Source organism: Thunnus maccoyii, chromosome 10 (genome assembly GCF_910596095.1).
Source record: "Thunnus maccoyii chromosome 10, fThuMac1.1, whole genome shotgun sequence".
Lineage (NCBI taxonomy): Eukaryota > Metazoa > Chordata > Actinopteri > Scombriformes > Scombridae > Thunnus > Thunnus maccoyii.
Window position 1 is genome coordinate 16,031,863 of NC_056542.1, and position 27,095 is coordinate 16,058,957.

At 41.1% G+C, this 27,095-nt stretch overlaps 1 protein-coding gene across 4 annotated transcripts in view; it reads right to left on the reverse strand.

The window, feature by feature from the left end:
* Positions 1-248: 248 nt before the first annotated feature.
* The window catches only part of efna3b (ephrin-A3b), an 87,587-nt gene continuing 60,740 nt past the window's right edge, over positions 249-27,095 (reverse strand). For all 4 annotated transcript variants that reach the window (XM_042423177.1, XM_042423178.1, XM_042423179.1 and 1 more), the window contains 4 exons: positions 13,054-13,346; positions 11,124-11,189; positions 9,998-10,075; positions 249-3,643 (listed from right to left, as the gene is read on the reverse strand). In XM_042423177.1, coding sequence (XP_042279111.1) covers positions 3,525-3,643; positions 9,998-10,075; positions 11,124-11,189; positions 13,054-13,346 — 556 coding nt within the window. In that variant the 3' untranslated portion in view covers positions 249-3,524. The remainder of the gene's footprint in view (positions 3,644-9,997; positions 10,076-11,123; positions 11,190-13,053; positions 13,347-27,095) is intronic.

The following is a 27,095-nucleotide window of genomic DNA, read 5'->3' on the forward strand; positions in this document are numbered from 1 at the left end:
ATATACCAGGTAAAACCTTTCCTGCAACCCCTCCATCTGTTGTCTTGGATTAGCTCCATGCTTATTCCCCCTTTTTTTCAGATCCTCAAAGACAGAGAGAGCAGGGAGGGTGATGGGAGGGAGAGAGAGGGGGGGGGGGATTAGGAAAGAAGGCAAATAAATAAAGAGCCGAACACACATCTTGTTAAAAGTAAGATTTGTAAGCTTATTATTTTGTTATCATGATCATTGTTATAACCTCTGTTATGGTTTGTTCAGTTTACAGTTTATTTTCAAGTTCATTTAAAGTCATTCCAGTCGAAGGTAAACATGATTGTAATTGTTGTTTCCAACACTATTAAATGCTTTTGTTGTTTTGCCAGACAACAATCGGTCACACTCCCTCGTTCATACGCACGTGGAAAAGAGCAGAAACAAAGAGACTGTTGCTCACTCACTCATTCAACCATTCAGTCACTCACATACACGCGCACACACACACACACAAACAAACACACACACACAGGTAAACACAAAGATGAACCGCATCTCATGCTAAAGCTCCTGCACACAGCCATGAAGTGATTAACAGAAATGAGCTCCTACTCTCCCTGACACACACACACACACACACACATTCAGATGGACACACACACACACACACACACACACACACACACACACACACACACACACACTCTCTTGTTCTCATGTTAAGTTCTTAAGTGCAACTTCTTGAAGAATGATTTACCCTCTCGCACAGCTCTTCAACCCTCCCGCTCCACACCAGAACTATGGAGCCCTTCCTATACCTCACCCTCCCACCAAGAGCCACATATACACCTGGGCTGGTTGTAGTGTCATATACTCGACTGTACTCCAAAACTACAGGATCCTCATTTGTTTCCATAAGAATTCTCTCTCGTTAGATGAAAAGATGAGGGCTGTTCAAAGGTGGCTGCGAGATTTTGTTTAAAAATAATTTGGCACACCTTTGGGAAAATAAATCCACATTACTCTCCAACAACAAGCACACAATAAAGTAAAAATTACTTCTTTAGATTTAAATCTTATAGTATATATCAGTGGTTCCCAACTTAGTTATCAGTACCACAACACAGCAACATAAATGTGAGATGCTTAAGAGGATAGGAAAGTAGAAAGACATTTCTTTCACACAAAATCTGGTTTATTTGAGATTCTTCTAATCTTTCTGTTTTTTCTTAAAAATTACTAGAAAATTTTAGCTTTTGAGGACTGTAAAAGTATACAAATAAAACATTTACAGAAGAAATAATCAGCATTTGGTTCAACTGGCCAGAGCCTGGACCAGACATATGCAAAATGTGCACAGGGGTTGCAAGCTTCATTATTAGGGAAAGAGGCCAAAAATGATTGGGAACCACTGCCATATATGATGTTGAACTTGATCTTCTGATCAGTTGGCTAAGGGACTTGCAGAGTACAGCCCAAGTTTACACATGGCTCAACCCACCCGAGTTCCAACTTTTAAACCCCTTGTGTTTCCCCTCAGAATAACCAAATATACACCACAGCAAACTCAACAAAATGATAGTAAAAAAAAAAATACAAACAAACCACGAGAAAACTGAGCTTCAAATTTGTAAAAAAAAAAAAAAAAAAAAAAATGCTTACATCACATTTCCTCTTGGCAGATTTCAAGACATTGAATATCCATTCTTTGTCCGTTTGTGACATTTACACAAGTACTTGAATGTCTCACATGCCGGTGGGTGAGCTGCATGTCAGCTCGCAGTCCATCGTCATCGTCATCTTCATTCTAATCATCATCACCTTCATCATTGTTATCAGCTACTATGGTAAGCCATGCCCTACTAGAGTCCATTGTTGGCAGGGTAGGGTAGCCATGGTGAATAAGGTGCTAGTTGCTATGGAAACGCTATTCAGAAGCAACTGACTGGTACAGTTGTTTGACATTTGAATTGCCATACCTCCCCACCAAAGCACTTGGTTTGTATGTATTACTTGTTGCTTTAGTCGTGTTTTGATTTCTTTTTCTGTTTTTTTTTCCTTTTGAATTTTCATTCTTATAAGATGTACAGTATGTGGATGTATTAGTACCATTTAAAATATTCTCTCTCACTCTCAAACACACACACACACACACACAAGTGCACATTCAGACATACGTTTTGTCACTCGGGCACACACACACACACACACACACACACAGGCATACAGTAACAGAAAACTGTTTACATGTGGCATCTGACGAATGGTTTTAGATGATGAGACTTGTAGAGCAGGTCGCTACACCGACGTGGACCAGTGGAGAGCTTCTTATTGTGTGGGGCTGGACCTGTCCACAGATGCTTGTGTGGGTGACCGTCCTTCCTCCTTCGTCCCCCCCTCCCTGTTCCTCTTCCTCTCCCCCCAAAACAGCCTGCAGTCGCTCTCTCCTGGCAGCTGAGAGGAGGGCAGTATTGCTGAGTGTATCTATGGCTGCTCCGTAGCCATCGTGTGCTTCGCTAACCTCGGAGATGACAGAGGACTAACCGAGTATACTTCAAAGACAGGACAGAAAAAAGTAGTAAAGTGAAATGATTCATTGTTTAAATGCTCTGGATCCCCCTCCCCGCCCCCCTCGCTTCCCCAAAACCCGTCCAGTCCTGTTAAGTCCTTCATCAGAGATGTGCTGGAGACTAATGGTGAACACAGGATGACACAGCAGAGTGGAGATGGAAACTAAAACACCGGCGTCTGGAGTCCCAGGGTGTGTTTATGAACTATCAGCTACTTTGCCTCATACACGGGACCAGCACAGTTCGTTAGCCAGTTCCTTTATCCTCCGCGGACTGGGACAAGTTCACAGCGTCAAGATCGACAACAACGACAACAACGACAAAAAAAAAAGGCAATTTCAGTTCACTTTTGCTGAAATCTATTTCATTCAGTTCGTTTGAGTTCAGTTTGTCTTGTTGCGAGAAACTATGGCAACTAGCCCCAAGGAAGTGTTACAGCCAATCAAATCCAAGGGAAAGTCTCCATGTGGTTTCAATTGGGTGGGTGGATTTGATGTTTTTCATCTATTTTATTGGGATTTCAGCCCTGCCTCTCCTGTTGTATAAATGCTTTGTGTGGTGTGCATGATTCAACAAGCTCAACCTGTGGCCTGTTCAGACACACTCACACACAGACACAAACACACACTCACTCACAGTCCTACCACACCACCACCTGCATCTGTGCACAGGCTGACTTAAATGCAATACAGGGTTCAGTCTGTGTCAACGAGTGCCCGAAGGTCTTTCAACTCTGCCAAAAATACACTCCCTCACACACACAGACAGCTGTGCAAACACACACTCACACACACATTCACACTGTGATGCTTGAAAACTCTCTTCAAAGTCTTGCTCGTTTTGCCTTTTGCTATATTTGTGATATCTTAACTCTCCTCTCTTCTCATCTCCTCTCCTCCAGACTACCCCCTGTCCCACCCGCTGATACTGTACACCCTCCCAAGGCTAGTTGGCATGGTGACGCTGATGGGATGGCCGTTGCTAGGAGATGAAGAGAGCGGCCAGAAGGAGCATTGTCACGGTGAGGAGAAGGCGATCCCTGGACGGGCTGCTTCCACTGACACTCTTCTCCAGCTTGGGAACAAAAGGGTTAAATTCATCTGGAGAGAAAGAGAGAAAGAAAGAAAGAAAGAAAGAAAGAAAAAGAAATGTCTTATTAAAATTTCAAGTGCAAGCTGATAATTTTCTTATACTTCAAAAACTTGAAAGCATCATTCAAAAGATAAGTTTATCTCTGCTCATAATAATCTGCTTACAGGGCTTTTACTAAAACATCACCAAAAATGTTTTAATGAAGCAGTCTAACTGCACAAAAGGCGGCTAACAGCCCACACGGTCTCACTCCCACTGAAATATGGTTAGTCTGCTACAAAGACAACACCACAGCAGTGTCTCGGCAGACTGCAGCTGTTATCAGAGAGCTCTTATTCTAATAAACTGACACGTTTCCAGTCACACACACACTCCCACATACAGACACAGTGTACGTACTGTAACCAGCCTCAAATTCCCGTGCACATGCACCTGGCGAGGTCCTAAAAATAGTTTGCGGTCTTTTTGTTGCGGGCTGCACACTGAGTGTTGATGTCTAGTGGAGTCACCAGACAGTTCACTGCATGCCCACACTTATGAGACACATGTGGGGCCAGACACACCCTCTGGAGTCACTTGATTAATGAGCCCGGAGACCAGACAGGAGCGCAATCTTCAAGTCTGCACACAGGCCGGCTGATGTTGATTAGCACGTACTGTATTTGCGGTTTGATGGCATGAAATTGAAATGGGGGTATTCCCGGTGTTTCCACTGAACGACGTATCTAGCTGCAAAATATTCTCAGCTGTTTTGTGGGTCAGACAGCAGAGTGATGACTGGCTGACACCTGGTTTTAGAGATGGCCTGTTCTGGTATGCTCTGCTGGCCGATATAATGAGGTCTATGCAGTGGCGGAGTTCAGGTTAAATGCTTTGACCGTTCTGTAACCGAGCGTGCGCCTGAGGGGTCGGGACACCCTGTTACTTTGGTGCTGACTGACAAGAGGAATGTGGTTTTGAAGACACAAACAGCAGACTACAGAGCATCTCGCACAACTGGTTCTGAAGCGTGGCTCTACTAATCGCCTTATTACACACCCACACATACCCGCTTGTCTCTCACAAACTGTCAAAGATACACGTGTAATTATTGACGCACACTTTTGGCGCGCTGTTTGTGCAGCGGGTATGTGACGTACGTTGTGACCTTTTGACATGTTCCAGGACCAAACATCACATCGCACAAGGAAGCTGTTTGTATGAAGGTGTTTGCGTGTGTGCGTGCCACATTTCGAAGCAGAAAAGCAGGTAAAATCCCTTTCGTAATTAGGAACCCCAGACACCTAGAGGCGTCGATGAATGTTTTTGTCATGTTGACAAGAACAAGGAGGTATCTTAGTGTCTGACTGTGTTTATGACAGCATCTGTCTGTGTCTGAATGTGGTGTTTGTGCATGTCAGTGTGTGCTTGTCAGTAGCCATCATCTGTAGTGAGTTTGTATGTTACACACGTATAAAGAATATATTTAAGAATTCTAATTTGGCGTAATGATAATAGCCACACACATTTTGTATGACAATACATTGAATATGGAAGTTTAATACCGAGAATACTGTATTTGATGTAACCCCTGTGCATTGTTATGCAATAATTGCTGTCAACACTGTCTTAGAGGGGTGTTGATTAAACTCTGTGCTAATCCTCTTTATCGTTATAAGTTGGTGGTGCCCAGATGAGTTGTTTTCATTAAAGATGTATTCCAGTGATTTAGAATTGCACTTTCATACATTTGGGGGACTTTGGAGAGACAGTTTAAATGAAAATGGTAAAAAATGATACAGCAGAGGCTAAAACATCCTAACTTTTGGCCTGTTTTAGCCCCTAACTGATAAAAAGTCACTTCTTTCAAACTCAAGGCTTAACAAAGCTCCTCCAAAGACACAGAGGACATTATACAACTGCGTTCATAGTCTGAGTAAACCTCCGTGTGACTAGTTCACTGACTTTGACCTGTAAAATCAAAGTCAAAGTGCCATTGAAAGAGTAAATCTCTGAACTTGGTCAGCTTTACTTCATTTAAACATGTTTAAAACTGATTTTATGTTTCTGATGTAGGACAAGGACATTTCAAAAGAAAATCTGTACATTTTCAGACATCAGTTGTCACATCTGACAGTTCACTGTGTTAATGTGTGTAATTTAGTTTCACATTCTGGCAGTATGACTGTATGTAAACAAAAAGAACAAGTGCCATTTAGGCCGCATAATTGATTCAATTTAGTTGATAGTAATGTCTGTTTTTATCTCCACAATGCATAACATAACATTTTATGTCATGAAATATTGTGCCAAGTGATGTACTCAAATCTCTAATACGCATGTAGCTCTAAATTAGCTCTAAATTTAAAACACATAAATATGTACATTTTATAAGTATATAAATTATACATTTTACAACAAATATGATTCACAGGCAGAACTGGACTGAATTAAAACATAAAACACAATCATGGCTACAAATAGTAGAGATGATACTCAGATGAGTGAATAACAGTTTATGCCATGTTCTGCCCACTGACATCCAACCTGATGTTACCGGCAAAGGAAGCCAAACACCCTGTCGCTTAAAGCTGTGGTAATTGCTACAATAAAACCCATTAAAGAAAAAGCCTCTGATTTCTCCACTAATGGCCGGACCTGATCGTCAGATGCAGTAACCTGAGCCAACAGGGTGGGTAAATAAGTATCCTCCCACTGAAAGCCATCAGTAATCACATGGCTGCACGGGGAGCTGCTAGCACCATTCCATCTGTGATGTAAATGAGATCTAAATGAAATCTAATACCAGAGGTCGTATTCAGGAGGGAACCACTGTTGAGCTGTAGACACTGATTGAAAGGGGCAGCGCCCAGGAAATAAACTGTGAGCAGTGAAGGGGAGAGAGAGACGGGCGGTTTACAATATGAGCCTGCAACATTCAGCTTAGTTAAACATTTTCAGACGCGGTAATCAGGCCGATTTGAACCGAGCAGTTTGTGTGTCGTCTCGTGTTTGTGTGAATGTGCTGATGTGAACTTTGAAGAACGGTAATTAAAACTATGATGTGATGAGTCGAACCGGCAGTCAGGAGGACTGAGAACGAGGGAGGGGAATAGGAAAACTGTACAGCCTCTTTGTTTTCAGTTCATTTCACAGCTCCCTGCTGATTTCCTCACTTCCTCTTGCACCACTTGGGTTATCCTATTAATTTAATTGGCAACACAGCACTACAGGTGAAAACGACCCACAGGAGCTGGGGTAATTTGTGCTCTGCTATTGTGTCAGCCGTTACTAAATATTAACAGTATTTTCATGTACATCCAATACAGCTATTCTTCCGTGGAAATAACCTTCTCGTTTCTGTATATTCTTCTGTGTAACTTGTAATTAGGTGATTTGGATTCAAGTGTATACTTGTTACTGGAATGAACATCTTTTGCATTTGTGTTTACAAGTGTTTTCTGGAAAGCAGTGAAAAAGTACAAGTGATAAGGGTACGTGATGAGAATGTTCAGTGATGTAGTGACAAACAAAAATATGGCGAACTAACTAATCCGTGATTCCCATGAGGTAAAAATGAACAATGTAATTTTGATAATTATTTCTCGATTTTAATATAGCTTACATCACCATCATAGCATTAATGCATACCAAAAAACCAAAAGATTAATATCGTTTTGAAAAAAAAAAAATACTAAAAGAAAAAAAAAAAACTCAATTTCACACATCAAAAGGTGAATAAACTGAGTTTTGGTGTCTTTCCCCTCCACTGCATTCCTACTTGTGCACTGGGAGGAAAAATGGAGGATGGGAATTAAAGGGCGGGAGGATGAGAAGGGCATGGAGAAACAAGATGAAAAATGGACAATGGGAGGAAAAGAAGTAAAGGAGAGGTATCTCAACAAACTCATTTAACCTGCAGCTGTTCGCCACAGCAGTGATGAGTTTTTTCATGACAGTTATGAGAACAGACTTATTTATTACGCACACACTGGAGCGTGCGGACGCACACACACACACAAATTAACAACAACACGGCACCATATTTTACAGGCTACCTTGAGGAAGAGTGTGAACGCTAGACAGCATGATTGATACCCACATGTCTGGTTGTGTAATGGGTGGCAACTAGCTAGGCCAAGCTAGTTGTGCATGTTGTTATTGTGGTGTTGCGCTGTTGTTGCCATAACACTAGAAAATACCACTTGATCATCTGAGAGATTATACTAAAGTCTGTCACTTATTGATTTACTGCTCTACTTCTCCCTTAAATCGCTGCCAAAATCCATAAAGTTCCAGTGCTAACAGAATTAGCATGATTCATTTGATTCCCATGATTTCACCCGGTCATGTAATCCTGACGAGAGTGACATAAGGGCAAATAGGGATCACTTGCCAAGATGTAGAAACTGTAAGAAATCTGAACAAGTCTCCCTTTTTCTGAATGAATTTCTCTATTTTTTTTGGTGAATAACCATGAAACTCTGTTTTCTTATCCGGGTGAAAACCATGAGTGTGAAATGAATATGCATGGAGTTGTTCAGCAGGATCAGCAGCTTGCCAAGCCAGCTGGTGCTGTGAAGTTAACTGTGCTGAAGGTCTCTTTTGAAAGTGGCACATTTTACTTCGGCTGGCCACTTTTGTTGTTGTGTGGCTGGTGAACTGGTCACTCTGCCGTCAGATAGTAATGATCGATTTGCTGTCAGTATATAGAGGATGAGGCAATAACAAATATCACGAAAAGACATAGGCGAAATTTACGCTGCTGTCCCTACACACCCCATTTTTAAAGTTTCATAAATAGACAGACTCTATAATCAGTGTCCTCTTATTGTCTAGCTGTCATACCCTGGATGAGCTTTGAGATTATAAAAATATGGATGCGTTCATCTAGTTTGATTTATTACTATGTTCCCACAGAGCAGAAGCAAGTACTTTGGGAACTTTTTGCTGCCCTGGGTTTTGCCTATCAGGCTACACTCAGGCTGTCCAGATCATCTGATTGATAGAGCTGATTGGGGCTTGATGCTGCCCGAAAGGAAGCATTTGGAAAAGATTACTTAAATCCTGATCTACATGCGACAATATTGAAATATGGTTTTCTCCTAAAAAGACACCGAAATTAGGGGTGTACCATATCATATCATTCACAATAATATTTGTATAATTTTTAATATGACTAAAAAAAAAAATTCATTTCATTATAATGGAAATATAATGAGTTATTGACGTAATGACGTGGGTAATGACGCACAGCAACAACAAACATGACTAAGAGCGAAAGTAACATTGCTACTGTTCCAATTTTAATAGTGTGGTTTGGTTACAAAAGATCAGATGACGTACAACAAACCACAGTAATACGTAAGAAGTGCAAGAAGACTGCAACAACAAAAGGGGACAATAGAACAAACTTATTACAACTTATTCCATCACAACAAGCAGACACACCCTGTTGAGTACGAGGAGCCAAAAATCCAGCGAGGAGTATTTTGTCATATCGTCGAGAACATCATTAGCGCAGAAATACTCTGAAATATCTTGATTTTATTTTAGGGCCATATCGCTCACCCCTAACCAAAACTGATTATTAATCAAAGATAAGACAGTAAAGAACAGAGCTATTGATATAAGAATTGATATTTGGTTGTATTTAAACACATTGTTACAAGCCATAAGTAATACAAAAAATGAACACTCATAATTTGATTGTTAGACTTCCGCTACTATGAATGACACAAGCACTAATTTTATCACTTTATGATGTCTGTTAAGTTGATATAACTGCAGGAAATATCAGTCATTGTATTCGTAGAAAAAGTATAATCAAAAACTATTAAAAACACATCAATGAGCTACACAGTTGCACTGGATCACATGTCCCTTCATTAGCATGAACATGGGCATTGTGGTTTATTTTGAGTTGATCCCACACGCACCGCTCTGCTGCTGTAGTGCACACCAAATACTGTATGTATTATTTCACGATTGAAAATACAAGAAATGCATTAGAGTAACATTGGCTAAAAACTAGAATGTCCAGCTGTGTTAGGAAATTACTGAGCCTTTTTGAAAAAAAAAAAAAAAAAAAAAAGTTGTGACTTGTTTTTAAACTTCTTCAGAAGAATTAAATGGGCTTGGGCATGAGAACTGAGAGATGGACTACCACATTATTAGTTTTGGTGTATTTATGAGATTTGTTGACGATAGGAAAGAAAAGGGATTATTATGCTTTAATTTTCACGATGTGAGACTGATGTGATCTGAATGACAAACACGAGTCTATGTCTGTTTTTATGAATCCAGACAGGCGAGACAGATGTGATCCACACTTACTCAGGTTTATGTGTGTATAAGTTTAAGTGATTGTGTGCATGACTCACCGATATCGTCAATTTTTAGGCCTGGTCTAAGCGTGTAGTCTGGCTCTGTTGGCTCTGGCTCATCATCCACGTCAGAGGCTAAGAGAGAGGAAGAAAGAGAGAGAGAGAGAGAAAGAAATTGAGTGTGACAGAGAAAGAGGGAGGGAACAGGGGTTAAACCATTGCTCCTACCCTAAGGATTTTAATTACATCCAACTTGACATCTTCGAGAGAAACGTGCAAGAGAGCGGCAAGGGAAGGGTGTAGGGGTTAAAAAAATCCCCCGGAGCAGACAGACTGACAAGCCATAACATCACCAGCAGCCCTGAGAGAGACAACCAGAAAGTGAGAGAGGGAGAGGGAGAGGGAGATCAAACTGAGGAGAGGCAGTGTGTGAAAAGGGATGGAGTTGGAGGGGGTGGGAGGAGAGGTTAATACTACAGGGCTGTGGAAGTTAAAAGGACCGGACAGGCCAGGGATCAAAGTCTGTGTGTATATATATGTGTGTGTGTGTGTGTGTGTGTGTGAGAGAGAGAGAGGGTCGAGAGATTGAAGGGTGGCAGGAGAGCAAGTGAGAGAGGTTAACACTACATATACATAGCCACCCACTGACCGCACACAGCAATAAATGGATTCTGACAGGGAGCGAGAAAGGAGGGGTGAAAGAGGGGAGGAAAGAGAGAGGAGAGGAGAGGAGAGGAAAGAAGGCGGGGGGGTTGGGGGGAGGCGGGGGGTGAGGGCCTTCAAAGCTGGAGCTGCTCCTTTCTGCTGCTGTAGAAGAAGAGAGTGATGAGAAAGGAGGGTAAGACAGGAAAAAGAAAGAGAAAGAAGGAATGAAGGAAAGAAAGAAAAAGAGGAGCGAGGGAGGATCTGTGCTGTGAGTGAAAATGCTGCAGGGGAAACTCAGCACGAGTATTAATAGCTCTGCCAGTTTTAGACTGTATTTAGATTGTGTATGCATCTGTATGCAGCCTGTATGTGTGTGTGTGTGTGTGTGTGTGTGTGTGTGTGTGGGTTTGTGGGGAGCCCGGTGCCTGCCAGATGGGTAGAGGGGCCAGATGGGCCTAGGTACAGTCTGTAAACAGGTCCAAGCATTGCATTACAGGTCATACACCACACACACACACACATAAAGTGCGAGACTCACCCGTGGAGCAGCAGACGTACACTCGTAGTCTCAGACAGCTGCGGCCGTGGTGGTGGGTGGGCGTGGCTTTAAAAATAGAAAATGCATGACAGATCAACACCATCCTGATGTTTATTCATGTGCTTTTATTGCATTCAGAGTTGGACATTTTCCTGCACAAATGAAATAAAGTTTTGTCTGTTCATATGCTGATAGGATGGTATTCATTACAGCATTAATAATCCAGAACGTTTCAAAAGCAATGCACCAAGTATTAGCGCTGACACTGACCTTATTAAACAGATATCAGCTAGACGTGACTGTTCCACATTTAATACTGTTAAACACAGTCAATCTAAAACTTTTTAGAACAATTGCAACTTTGCAGAAGCCCCATAATGAATGTGTGTTTGAATATACCCACTAGTGAGAACATCAGTTCCACACAGTGAGGTGGTATCGGCCAATACCTTAAATCTAGGTTTCAGATTTAGTACCAGGAGAGAAAACGTAGGATCAGTGTATCGCTAAACCATTCAGCATCCCGCGATTTATATGACCCCAGGCACATCGTCATACAGCCAGTGTTTGTGATTTACAAATATATTTACTTAAGATTACTTATGAAGAAACAGTTGCAACCATGGTGGAAGTTAGTACAGACAAAAATGCATCTCATCAAGTAGTTCTATTGTAGTTTACCAAATGCAGCAGATAGTTAAGGTCACAGAATTTATGTCATAAAAGCGTGACACATCCCTCTTATCTCCGTCTTTGTGCCTTTCAAAGACGGAGATAAGAGACATAATCCAGCCAATTATACTCAGAGAATTAGATAGTAATTCCTTGAAATTTTCATCTAGAAACGTTATATAACTTTATAAAATGCAATAGACACTCTCATATTATATACCATATCTATATATGAGGACCATATTTAGCACTCACTTGAGGAGAGACAAGCAGACTCAACTGGCTGTATGAACATAGACTGAGAAAAAAGAGCACCAAGGAAAAAGGCCACAATCACAACCTTCATAATAACTAAGACAATTCATGAGTCTTAATTTTGCTTATTTTAGTTAAGTATACTTATATAGTTACAGTTTCACAGAAGACATTTTGCTTCTGTTACAGTTGTAAAAGCACAGGTGCAAATAATAAAATCAATGACAGCTGAATTCCATTTAGATGCTTTAGTCTCAGTTTTCTGATATTGTGATTTCTGGCTCGCTGTCACATTGTCATGGGTTACTGGGACACTTGAATAAAAACATGGTTAATGTTATTAGTAACACCTGTGCTTTTCCTACTGGTATAAGTCAAAATGCCTGCTGTGAAAAAAGCCTAATAAAGCTATACAGGATTTTTTTTTTTTAAACATCAAATTGTCAAACTTTCCTTTCAAGTTCAAGTAACTTTCATTCAAATGCAAACACAGGCGAAACATCCTTCTAGAGACGTCTCCTATCAAGTAATGTAGGTTAAATAAGTACTGCCCTCATTGTACAGCTATTTAATATGACATATTTGTCTTTGGTTTGAAATATTTGCTTTTAAATTGTTTTACGACGAGCTAACCATTCATTATTTATAGAGTGTCACTTTGGAACAAAGTATTGCAAATTCATTTGATTAGCAATCAACAAAATGGATGCTTGACTGCAGGGTGATATTATTAGATGTGAAACAGCAATTTGTTTTCCAGAAAGTACCTCAGGACAGATTGTGTGTCTGTAATCTGAACTGAGCATTAATCAAATTCATGCAACAATTAAAAAATAACGTGTACAGTCTTAGATACTCGTAGAACGTAGATTACTACTCTTGTCTTAATGACCTCCTCCTGCAAGAATAACAAGCCTTTTCTATAATCTATAATGCTTTCCCCACTTAAATTCTGAGGACAAACACAAGCACTTGTCTTAAAACTGGTTACTGGTCCACTCACAGATGTAGTAGTACTCCTGTCCAACGTGGAACTCATAGCCCAGCGAGAAGGCGCTGTAGCGCTGGAACTTCTCGGAGAACTTGATGGGCGCGTGAGGGGCGTGGGGCCGGTTACACTCCCACCTCTTGAAGCCCAGCTGGGGGTCGCAGTTCCTGTACCCTCGGTAACTGACCATGTAGAGGACATACTGCTCGCCGGTGCCCACCATGCGTTGGCTGTCATTGTAATGAGGGCAGTAGATGTCCAGGTAGTCGTTGACGTTCACCTGCATTGTGTAGCCCTCCCTGCGCAGACTGGACACAAAGAGACAAAGCAGAGGCAGAGTGAATAACCACAAAGAAGCCTTTTAATATTTCTGTATCATCTAAATTATATTTTAAAGGAGCCAAATCATCTTAAAATGTCTCATTGATTTTCATGTGGACATTTAAATTTTGTTTTCCCATCTCAATTTGTGGAGGAGGAGCCTGTATTGCCAACCAGTCAAATTTCAGTTTTAAGAATGCACTGACAAGACTGTCTTCAAGCACATACAATAAATAATTTTGTCATTGAAAACCTGAGTATGAACAGTAGTATAGTTTAATTATAATATCAATTATATTGAGATAATATTTGAAAGTGCTTACACAGAGGTGCACGTACTGTACATACGACCACACATTCACACAAACTGTAGTGCTGTACATACTGTAGTTGCACTATTGCTTGTATACTGGCAGAGTTACAATCTACAATAACCATCTACAATAAGTGCTAAGTATGTTTAGAAAATTTTCAGATGCTCTCAGATGTTTTACACTTTGTCACGTAAACGCTCAACAAACAACGTCCGCGGACACATTCAAGCCCTGCAAAGTCACGTAACATTGAACTGCATGTCGTGTGTTCGTATGCATGCGTTTCTGTTCGAATGTTCATCCAGGATCTGAGTTTGGGAGTTATCGAGTTATTAATAACACAAAGCAGGTGTGTGTGTCTGTGTGTTTGTGTGTATTTGTGGCTGCGGGGCTGCTGCATGCAGAGAATGCGGAGCTAACTCTTCAGTATGGACTCAAGGCCCCAGGGCCACAGCTCCTTCTCTTGGTGTCAGCGCAGTGTTGTCCCCTAACCCCAGTGCTCGTACATCAACCTGAGCGCAACGTTGCGCTCACGTCAGCCGTCAACGTCCTGGCCACGTTTCTCCACCCCCAAAGCTCATATATCAGCGTCAACCCTAAAAAAGACTCAGCTTGACAGGAAGATAAGGTCTGATTCTGTGTCTGGGAGTGTGTGTGTGTGTGTGTGTGTGTGTGTGTGTGTGTGTGTGTGTGTGTGTGTGTGTAGTTTGTGTGTGTAGTTTGTGTGACAAAGTGAAATAGATTCTTTCCTGACATCCAAAAGCCCTCTTTTTCTCCCCATCACAGACACGGGCCCATATCTGTGTGACAGAGACAGGTTGCTGTTGTAAATCATACACACGCCGATGAACATACGCGCACACACACACACACACACTCACACACACACACACACACACACACACACACACACACACACTCAGATGTTATAGTGGTGACACTGCAAAATCACAAGGGGGCAGCAGCGTGTCATCCTCAGCCTGATGCTTCCTCTCTCCCTCTATGCCAGTTCTAGGTCATGTCTCCAGGGAGATTATTATTCAATTATTAAATGAAGATCAAAACACTGTTCCCAATGTCTCCTTCTCTCCATCACTCCTTACTGCTCTCTTCAAATCCTTCCTGAATCTTTCTCTCTCCCTGCTCTCCATTTCTCTAATATCTTTCTTTCCTTTCCTCTCCTCTTTTCTCCTCTCATCTCCTCTCACTTTCTCTCATTACATCATTTACTAGCCTGCAGAGGAGATTTACTTCTTATGGTATTAGCGGTACAAAAAAAAGCGTAAAATGCTTCAATGCAAAAAAGAGAGAGAGAGAGAGAGAGAGAGTAAGAACACGAGTGAGGGATGAGTTTGGTTCCACCAGGGAGGCGTGAATGTAAATTGAGTACGAGAGCAGTGAGAGCCAGAACGAAGCAGACAGAAAAAAGAAAAAAAAAAAGGCAAGAGGCAGTCGGACAGTTCTATGCTACCACAGAAAAGCAAGTTGCTCCGAGATGAAGGGATAATGGGAGAAAAGAAAGAGAGAAAAATGAGGGGGAGGGCAGCTCGGAGCATCTTGAGCAAATCACTTCTCTAAAATAGAAGCTGGCTTTAGGACTCCCACTGCGTATGTGTTTGTGTGTGTGAACAAGCATTTCAAAGCATTTCACCGTAATCTGCCAACTTTTACATTTGATAGTGTGAAATCTTTTAGGGGTGTGTCTCTGATATAAACACAGAAATGCAAAAAATGATGATTACCCTAAAATGTGGCGCAACCATAAGAAAATATCGTGTAAACGTAGAAAACAGTCAAAGAGCACAATATGTGGATAATCATGAAATAGTGCACGGCCGATTGCAGAGTGAGTTTGAGTTAGTGTTCTGGGACAGGACTACAGAATTAAAGATATTAAAACTATGAGTTTTAATTATACCTCTGCAGTCTCATTTTTATGTAACAATGATTCCTTATTTGCATTTGCAGAAAAGCTCCTTAATTGTCCCTAAAGTGAAATCAACAATTTTGCTGTACAGCATGTAAAGAGTTGTGTACAGATGAAGGAGGATGAGACAAACTGTAAGTGAGATGTGTATTACAACTCCTCATTTTTATACCTGCCATTTAGAATATTTCTATGTTTTTAACCATACAATGATACATTACATGTAAGATGAGTGACCAAAAAATAGACCCAGCACATTGTAATGCAATCCAATACAATAGTCTTGTGTGAAACTTAATGTATAATCAGTAGTGAACCCATCCAATGCACTGAATCAGTACCGGTGCTGATATACTTAAGTGGATCAGATATCAGTCACTTGTAACTGATCCACAAAAAACCCCACTGTGATTAAAATGTGCACAAGCCCAAAAAGAATGTTTTCACTCATCGTTTACGTCTAGTTAAATCTTCATGTTCATTCACAGATAGAATAATGACCACAATCAAATCTACAAGGTGAGATATAAAGATTTTAAACTAAAACAAAGAGCCCTGGTATTGGATCGATCATAGTAGGAGAAAAAGTTAGATCAGTGAATTCTTTCTTTTAAATTTTGAAGGTCACCGTCAGTGTGTCAGAGAGGTATTGATTCAACTCTGTAGTAATCCTGCATATTCTCAGCTATTGGTTGTGGTTTTGTTTTATGTAAAAATGTATCTCCTGCATATGTCGGTATTCTGGGAAAAATTTGACTATACTTCTCAATATAATGCACTCCAACTCAACAACAGCACAAAATGTACCAGAAAATTCAGTCAACAACAAAACAACACAAACCACTTAAGTGCTTGTCTCAACCAAAATATAAAATGTTTTGCACGGGCATTGTGTTTTTATTTTTCTAGACTCTCCGTGTATCTGCATATTTTTATTAAAGTTATTTGCTCCTTAACAATAATAGTATGCCTTAGATGTGTACGGAAGGAATTACATTAATCTACTCCACTAATAAAATTAACTCTTTGACTATGTTAAAATAACAATGAACAGACCACGCTGTCACTTTAGTTTTTATGTTTATCATTTAAGTGAAGCAGTTACATATAAACTGTCAGTTAGGAGTTTGCTCTTTTCTTTGTACAAACTCGATGTAACAGCCCCAAACCAGTCAAGATCACATTGGGCCTCATTCACAAACAATGCGCAAACATAAATCTGTGCTTAAACCCTGCGTACAAACGTTTTAAGCACAAATGTGGGATTCATCGATATGTTCTTACCTGAATTTGTTCTTAACTGTGAGCAAATTTGGAACTGCCTTAGACGCTGTGTGTGCACAAATCATAAACGTCTCACGGTCTTAAAAAATTATATGGTCAATATTTACTCAATGTAAACAGTATATTAGAAACACAATTATTTAAAAAATGATTGTTCCTAAATACAAAACATTTAATATTGTAAAATTGCTAATAATACACAATTTATTTACTAATTATAAAATTAATAGCTAAGATGTTATAATCCATTAATCATTATCATAAATTTAATGAAAATATGAATATACTAAAATTGTCCTGTTCCCACTTTTAGATGACAATCGCTTATATATTGGAGTTTCTATATTAGAATGTGACACCGATTAATTCCCCCCATCAGATTTGGCCGTGATATATGCAGCTGGTTCACCAGCAGCCTGTTCAGTGTCCTCACAGCCTGACAGTCCAGTAGTGGCACAGGGAGGGACACTCTGCTTTCGCTACATCATGGTCATCAGTAGAGTTTTATTTAAATCAATTCCACAGATCTATACATTTACCAACTTTTTACTTTGTTAGAGACATACTGTGTGGTAGTGGTGCAACAGGTATGTAGGTATGGTGTATACGGGTTGTATACAGGATTCACAGTTGGGCTCTAAACGGTTGTGCCACTGACATGTTTACCAGCCAAATCTGCCTTTTCTGGCTTCTACTTTTGACACGATTGTTTGCATTTCACTAGCAGTAAAGTTTTTCTACATTTTTACCTGCAGAGTGATAACTCTTTCCACTGCTGCACCACTCCAACAGAGCTTTCCTTATATAGGGTAATGGGGGTGTGGTAGAAAGATAATTATTGCTAGCGGGCACACGCCTGTCAATTTAAAATGATTCTGATTCACTAACATACGCACGGTGGTAAGAACAAAATTGGCCGCTGCTCATGTGTCATGAATCCGACTGTAATTTTGCATGCACACTTATTTTGTGCTCAAAGTAAGAACATATCTACGCACATATTAGTGAATGAGGCCCAATGTTCCTTTAGTAAATATTTAAATTTTAAAAATTGGTTTCACTAAGAGAGTGAAAATTCATTCTGACTAAGAAAGTCATCACTTTCAAATTCATTTTATCCCAAAATCTGCAGCCCTACTCTGGAAGCTATTGGATTTCCCTTCATGACATTTTAGTTTTAGATAGTAATACTCTGAGAAAATTCAAAATAAAAAGAGATGGACAGAAATAAAGATACAGAGAGTAAGGGGTTGAGTAGCTCATGAGATGTCATGATGAGTTGCTTTGCCTCTGCTCTCTCCAGATGCCTCCCTTTTCGTTTTGTGTCGGATCACCACTAATTTCCTCTCTCATAAGTGATGCCTGGCTACTTTGAAGCTGATAGCGGAGGGAGAGCGGAGGGAGAGCGGAGGGATGGCTCGGGACGTTTCATCAGCAACACAACTCTGAGGAGCGGAGCAGAGGCTCCAAGAGCAAAACGAACACTTACATACAGATCCACCAGAGGAATGGAGCACTGGAAGGATGGGGAGAAAGATGGAGAGAAAGATGGGAGGATTTATAGGATGAGACGAGGGGTAGTTGGGGTTAAAAGCTGCAGAGTATGGCCACCAGGGAGTGGAGGGCGATAGCGGGAGGGAGCGAGAAGGAGCAACAGCTAAGAGCAAGATCAAAGTGGGCCTGGATCAATGTCACTACTGTAAAATCACATCAGAGAGTGTGAGAGAGAGGGAGAGACAGAGAGAGGGTATGTTGCTTATATAAATCAGTCGTAGGCAACATAATGCCACAGAGTTACCCCCTGCCTGCCTATTATCTTCCTGGCCTGTTGGTGCACCGTACATCAATAAAACACTCTGACAGTAAGAGCAATCGTTCCTTTTTGTAACAAGAGCTCAGAGGACCAGCTTACTTTACTGTTCTGTGTTGGAAAGAAGGTAGACTTTGTGAAGAAGAGAGAAGGTAGAGTACTGAGGAAGTTCAAAGATTCAAGGCAGCGAGTGTACTTTTCCCAAGACGATGTGATGGCATGGCATTAAACTCAATACATACCGCACATTTCACATAAGCAATAAGGATACCAAAATCATTTATGTCTCTCAAAATATTCCTTTTCTATTATTAGTAGGGATGCACTGATCCAACTTTTTCAATCCCAATACTGATACCTGGGCCTTGGGAATCGGTCGATACCAAGTATTGATCCAATACCAGTGTATAATTAAGAAGCTGTGTGGAACAGACTTTGTAAAACAGAATGTAACAAATAAATACATAGATATAAATTTACTGAATTGCTATTTATTAAAATAATGGTATCCAATACCAGACTGGCCCACTGTCACTGATAGCCGCTCCAGCTATTTGAGTCAGTATTGGACCAATATCTGATATCAGTATCAGTGCATCTCTATTATTTACATGGTTACATTATTGTAGACAACTAGTCTTGCATGGCCTGAACAATCTCAGATATTGTGCTGTCCCATCAGAATATGTAAAAAATGTTCTGAGTTGTTTGAATTTTTCTAAACCAATCAGAATTGTCAAGGGCAGGTGTAAAAGCTCATTGGTATGGTTTTTTTTTTTTATTCTCAGGTAGGAAATGTTATTAAAGCACATTTTGCACATGAAAGCCTCTTGTCATGACAGGTCAGCAAACATGAGAAAATGTTCCTTTATAGCAAGTTTTAGAATAATCTCATCGGTAGCCTTGAAAATCACCATTGAAACTAGAAGGAAGAGCATAAGGAAGCACAATGCAACAGTCAGCCAATTGAGTGACTTAGCTCAGCTGTCCACAGTTAACCATTATAATCTAGGACCTGTAGATTCACATATTTTCATTAAGAGACCTTTTTCACTGAGATACGGGACAGCAGGGAAAGCCCAGGTGTAAATCATAAAATTAAAAATGACTGAATCCAACTTAGCTGCTTCAGTTTCAGGCTTATTGGGACATTTGAATAGACATGGACATCGTTAATATTAGTTACACCTGTTAGTAACACCTGTGCTATCCCTACTATGACAAGCCAAGATATCTGCTATGAAAAATGCATATTGCTTGATTTTTCAAAATTAGGGGAGTCAAGTTTACTTTTGGCACAATTTCAAATGAGCCACCAAGTATTTCATCGAATACATGGTGGTTTTTTAGCCGTTACAGTCTGCTACCATCAACAAAAATGGTCCTGTGTAAAAAACAACTGTGAAAGTAGTTAATTGCTGTTTAAAAAAGTTGATATTGTAATTTTCAACTTTTCCAAATAACTTTAAAAAAGGGTAAATAATGCTAAAAGCACAACCTGAATAAAAAGAAAAATACCTGCACCCCGTCTCACTTACTGCTGATTTATTCATTTACATCAAGCATCACAACAGTTCCACGTACAGATGCAGGTCATGTGTGAGTATAGATTTTCTAGGAAACAATCCCTTTATCTGGTTACAGGGATGTGTGTGTTTCCTCGAGGTGTATCACTTACTAAAGCGAGACAGCGTGTGGGAGTTTCGTGTCATGTTATTTGTGCCTAACACAACAAGACTCTGATTAGAAATCATTAAGACTTAAAATAAATAATACGAGATGTTTCAGCTTCTTAATTTCTTTCTCAAAGGACACAATGCTAGCTGCCAACAGTCACGCTAACATGTTAGCATGGAGCATCTGACACCCACAGGCACACGGAAAATTTTGCTGTTTTTTTTAATTCTTTCTAACTACAAAGTACTCAGCGATCAAAAGTACTAAATCACAGGTGGCTGATTGGGTTGTGAGGGTGTAAGTGTGTGAGCATCAGAGAACTGCCAAAAAAAAAAGAAAAAAAAAACAAAAAAAAAAACATGCATGCCAAGATACATCAAGGTTAAAGAAATCAAAAGAGACACTGCTGATGGGCACAAGGTTGGGTTGGATTAAAACTTGTCCAGTGGTGTTACAAATGATTGCCAATCAGGACTTAAAAGCCACTCTGCCTCCTGAGGCCAGAATTCTTAATCCCATCTCAGTTTGGTGCGGAGATGCTAACATTGTTGCGGGAGGACTCCAATCAGCCAGCAGAGCGGTAGGTATAATTGAATGGCTCCCCTGCTAAATGAGACTCCCAGAGATCTGTGGCATCAATGAGGCCTTCATCAAACACAGACAGGAGTCATTCTTACTGTATCCTCCTCTTCATACTCCCTCTGCTCTGCCTTTCTTTCTCTCCCTCTCTCTTTTGTCTCCCTGCGTCCATTTGTTCTCTATTCCTTTGTTTCTGTCTGACTTCGCCGGAGAGAAAGCATGCATACAAGAGTGTTCAAATGTGTGTATACATGTCCCTTAGTGATGCCATCTAATTGTATATTGGTTGACACTCAAGATATTGATAGGTGTGGTTGCTGTTCTCATCTTCTGCCTCTTGTCTTTCTTCTTTTTCCTCTCAAACATGTCTCCCTGGACCACTGGAGGAACATGCATGTGTGTGTGTGTGTGTGTGGGGGGGGGGGGTATCTGGGGATGTGTGTCTGACAGGGTGTAGTGGTTGAGTAGGTTCTAAATTCTCCCCATAGAAATCAATACCTGTATGGAGCAGTGCTTCCCAACCCTTTTCTTTAAGGGACCCCTATCCTATCACAGTAAACAGACAACCCCTGACGAAGTGACATATTTTGTGGATATTTCATATTATATGTTCAATGCATAACAATAACAAACACAGAACAACTGATAACTGGACAGAGATGAGTTTTCCTGATATTATTAGGAACGTTTTATACATTTCTTAGTATTATTTATTTTTTAATTATCATACATACTTATTATGCAAAGTTCATTGGTTTCTTCTCCCTAGCACTCGGCCGTTGTTCTATTAGCTCTAAATATATCTTGTGTTCATGTCTTCACCACACCCTTATCTTTGTTTATATCTTTAAAAAAGCATCTAAACTTTAAAATAACTACATTTAGTTATTTTCCTCACAGATATGAATGAAATGCTGAGATATACTGTGTATTTTGTTAAGAAGACCTTGCAAACCCTAGTGGGGGTCCGGACCCCCAGGTTGGGAACCAGCAGTCTAGAGTGTGTCCAACAAACTGCAATATACTGCCTTCTCTCAAGGCCGCTACAAACACACACACTCTCTCTCTTTCTCTCTCTCTCTCTCTCTCACACACACACATACACAGTCCTGCCCTGCAGAGCGATGTTCATCATTGGTAATTGATCAAAGTATTACAGCTAACAGGGTTTCTTGCCAAGCGGCCTCTCGCACAGCCATACACTGAGCGCTGACACAACCCTGTAACACGAGCAGTACTCTCTGTATTTCTCTATTTCCACTCGTTTCTTAAATTTTCTCCCTTCGTTTACTTCATTTTTCTGCTTTTCTGCCACCTCTCTAAAGCCCTCTTTCTCTTCATCTTCCCTGCTTCCTCTCATTCCTCCATCCATCATGCCCCCCCCCCCCCTCTCTTCCTCTCTCTGCCTGTGGGTATTGACTATGTGGTGCGATAGAGTGTTCCAGCAGCACGAACCTAATGGCAGGCGTTATTAGCCCTTTGAACTGAGCTGTCTGGCTTTCACAACAGACACACTCCCGAGCCCTTATGTGTACGAGCATGTTCTCTTGCACATGCATGTTTTTGTTATCAACCATACATGCCTTATTTTGTGGGGGTTTGTCCGAAACACGAGCGTCACAGACGGATGGCTGTGACGAGGGGAGCGATTGAAAGAGAGGAAATTAAAATGAACAAACAGATGGCGCAGAGGCCGAAAACACATGCAGAGTAAGACGACAAAAAGAGATGTGAGCAGAGATCAGAGATGTGGGAGGATTAAAGGATGAACGACAAGAACGGGAACGGGGTAAGACAGGCCACTTCGATTAAGAAAAATGTTGTTTCACCTGTGAATAAGATCGGGACTAGTGGTCTTTACCTTAATTTGCGTGTTTATTGATTTTGTTTTCAACTTTAATTTATCATCCGTTTTACAACCGTCCCTCCCAGCAGCCTATTTTACGCTCCACGGGGTTTTTTCACTTTAAGGCCTCTTCTATCTCTCAAACCCCAAGTGTCATTCACCACGTGTAATCTGCCAATAGCAACCAATCTCTCCCTCTTATTCTATCACTTTGCTCCCATCAATCCTTCCTGGGCCCTCTGTTTCCCTATACATCTCCCTCAGTCTCTGTTCCCCAAGCCCTTACATGAGCAATAGTGATCCCATCAGACACTGGGCCAACTGAGGCATAGAGACACAGAGAGAGAAAGAGAGTGTACATTCCCTAAGCTCTCCCATGATTGATAGTGATCCTGTCTGATGGCTGTGTATAGACTCAGCACTCAGTGAGACATTACCCTCTGACCCAGCTATTGATTCTTGCATTCACTGCCCCAAACACACAACACTAGCCCTGACCCTGCCAGCGCAAAATAACACACACAAAAACACACACGCACACACTCAGCTGTGCGTACAGTCCTGCAGATTGATAGTTTGGCGGTGTCCTGTGAAACCTGATCAATCTGCTGCATAACAATCATTCTCTCCCCCTGCCTCAGCCCACTTCCTGGCCCGGTCACATGGCACTGCATCCCGCTGACTGATGTGTTTGGGTCAGGGTCTGGAGGCTTGAATATCAGGGCTACGGGCGAGAAGAGAGCTCCAGCGCTGGGATAAACCATCCTCAACAACAACAACAACAACAACAACATTACTCAGATCCCTATCCTGAGCCACATTTAATAAGGGATCCGGGGCAAAGAAACAGTGCTTGCCAGGCGGAAGGACACCGTGGAATGAGAAGCAGTGCCATTCATCAAGCAAACCTGGGTCAGATAGTGCTAGCAAATAATTCTTTATCTGCTTGCACTTGTTTTAACCTACCTGAACTGCAAGGAGGGTGGGGTCTGCCATGTGAAAGATATCGAGATGAAACTTTTAAAAACTCATTTTGCTTCTAATGTAAGGAAAATAAGCCCCTATCAGGCACTTCAAACAGGGTAAAGCAAAGGTTCTGAGTGATTTGCAACCGTTATTTGACCCATGTCCGCTATCACAGACAAGTTAAACATGGATAGAATATTTTCCGCCATTGTAAGTCCAAGGAGGCAAAGCCAGAAAGAAAAGCGATACAGAAAGGAGTGCCAACTGCGCTCCAGCCTAATGGGCTTTCAAGACAAAACCACAGCTGGCTTTCAACATTAGTCTCCATGACGACAGAAGAAGCCCCAGCTATGGAGCTATTGTAGCCCCCCAAAAAAGGGGGCTACAGGGGTTCATTGCTTTGTGCACAAACCCATCTATCCGCTCTTTATCTGCCATCGCTCCTGTCTCTCTAATGGCTAATTAAGGACCACTTATTACTATTCCACATTATCACAAATCATCGGCTATTACTGTGGCAAATTCTGTTTCACACTGTTTTCTGGAGGAGATTTTTTTTTTACATCTCAGTTTGACTGTGAAATGAGCAAAGAATAAAGGCTAAGAGCTGTGTGGGAGAGCATGGGTGTGTTACTAAGGGCTACAGGCAAAATTTGGGTTGGTCATGTCTGACAGGCTGCATATGCAGAGCTGTGTGGCTTCATGTGTAAACAAGAGGCAACACCCAAAGCTGAAATAAAGACTGTGCTGAATGTTTTATTAGAATTTTAACAGTTACTTCTGCCCACAAAGTCTAATATTAACAAATAAAGTAACAAGTGGACTTATCTCTGTCATGCTCTCTTTGTGCCTTAAACCTTTTAATTTGGTAACAAGGCCAGCAACAGAACAACCACATGGGTTTTAGGGGCAAACAGAAGCCCTGTTACACTCAGGCTATGATACACACTCACATGCACACACATACAAAGACAGTCCGATAAAAAGTAGACTTGGTAGGATACAAAGGCACCAGAAGCCTTTAAGTGTTTAAATGCATCTGGGTAATCTTGCCAGATAGGAGATGACATTGAGCTCTAACATTTCAAGCATTATTGATGTTCTATTAATGCACCGTGGCATGGAGAATTAATTAGATGTATTAATATATACTCGGTCACAAAGGCCTGAAATTAAGGCACGCAGATTGAGACACAATGCTAATCTAAGCGATAAGTGCTCAATTATCCATTTAGGAAAATAATTCCGCTGCAAGGAATCAATGGAGTAAAACAATGAAAGGCCTGCGCTCCAAAAAACACAATGTTCAGCCTCACTTCATCTCAAGAGTTTTTCTATTTTTATTCTTTATCAAAGCAGAACATAAAAGACAAGCACGGCGCAGATGTTTCAGCTCTTCAGTCCTTCTTCGGTGCGCAGGCCAAAGTGATAACAGAAACTAAACGGTTTTGGTGGGTGATGATTACGAATGAGCCAAAAATCTAAATCTACTGCCAGATTTTTAACTTGAGCTTGTGCAGTGTATCACTCAATAGCCGTGTGTGTGTGTGTGTGTGTGTGTGTGTGTGTGTGTTTGGGGGTGGGGTGCTTTTACAGATGCATCTTTATAAGCTTCACTCCACTGTTTTCATTCATTCCTAACTCCCACATTTCCAAGGTCTGACAAATATTACCACAGTCCGGCCCGCTGAGCGATATCTCCCTCAGACTCCAGCAAATAACCTGTCAGAAACGTACAACTCTGCCAAGCAGTCGATACAAACAATACAGCAACATGAAAGTTGGATAGGACGATGATGAAAATGGTACAGTTTGCAAAGAAACATATTTAGCTCGTGGACAGGCGACAACACAACACACAGCTGTTTCCTTGCGTGGCAATTCAAATGTAAATAAATTGAGGTGTATTTGGAGAAAAACTGTTGGTATACATGCGCATTAAGCTCTAAATCCTGTTGACTTCATGAGCTTGTGTGTGTGTGTGTCTTTTAGGGTGTCAGTATTTCATGATGTAGCTGACTCTCTCCACTGAACATGAGCAGACTCTGTCAGACTCGACAGTCTATCAGTGGAACATCCCTCTCCCGTTTCCCTCCCCACCCCCCCCCTCTTTCGTCCCCCACTATCACTCGCTCTGCCCCTGCTCTCCTCTTCTGTCTCTCCATCCTTATCAGTGTCCTTCCATCCGTCTCTCGTTCAATTTTTCATTTCAGGTTCAATCTTTTTGACGTCCTCTCACTCCTCCGACGACACCTCTCCCTCCCTTTCTGTCTTCCTCTACTGGCCTGTCAATCTGTCGTCCCTACCCTTTTTCTCTCTCTCTCACACTCTCTCGTGAAGTCAATATGCCTCTCCATGTGGCGGCAACCTGTCCATCATCATATGACAGTCAGCAAAATGTGCATTCATGTGGACAGTGTGTATGTGTACCTGTGCGGGGAGGCTTTTCTAAGTGCATCTGAGTGTGTATTAAATAAAATATCAGAAATACTGAGATACTACATTTTGTCCAGCCAATTACCGTCCAAAGGAAAAGGAAACGTTCCTCATCAGAAATAATTTATCCCTCATTTTGGCTCGTTTCACATGTTTTTACAAGTTGCACACGAGCCAATTCCACATACATCAGCATGTTGTCAACATCCTATGCGATTCTGTGAATATGTGCGTGTAACATGACATGACAAGCAACTATGTCATGGACTTGACAAAGCAATTCCATCATGCTGAGAAAACTGTGTTTGTGTGTGGGTGTGCTGCATGGGCACACGCTGCAGCTTCACTGTGACTAACTGCTTTAATTTAAGCTATAATCCACATAGACTTTCTTTATTTTCCATTATTTTGGCAACGTCTTCTGCTCTAACTGATCATCAGTTGCTCTGTACCCCCGCTCCCCCAAAAAATTACTTCACTGAAATATGAAATACTGTGATGTGTCTTTTTCATTGCACTTTCTTTTGATGAGGTTTGACTTTCTATAGGTTTTCCCTATTTTCTTTTATTCTAACTATTGAGCTCTTCATCTATTTATTCCGAAACAAACTGCTGCTGCTGCTGCTGTTGCCGGAAGCATAAAAGACATCTTTTCTGTGTGCCTAAGGGTATTTCTCAAGAAAGAACAGGAAATGAAAAAGGTATCGGCTGAATCACTATTGTGTTTTATAAATGGGAATGGAAAGTAGCAAAGTTAGCGTTTATTTATGTGAAGATACTGCAGGTTATTACTTTCACTCAACTACTGTCCGTCGCACCGTGTGACATGCAAACACGCGCTTTGTGACAACAGCGGTGAATCATACGGCGGGTCAGCCACATGAGTCCATTCAAGAT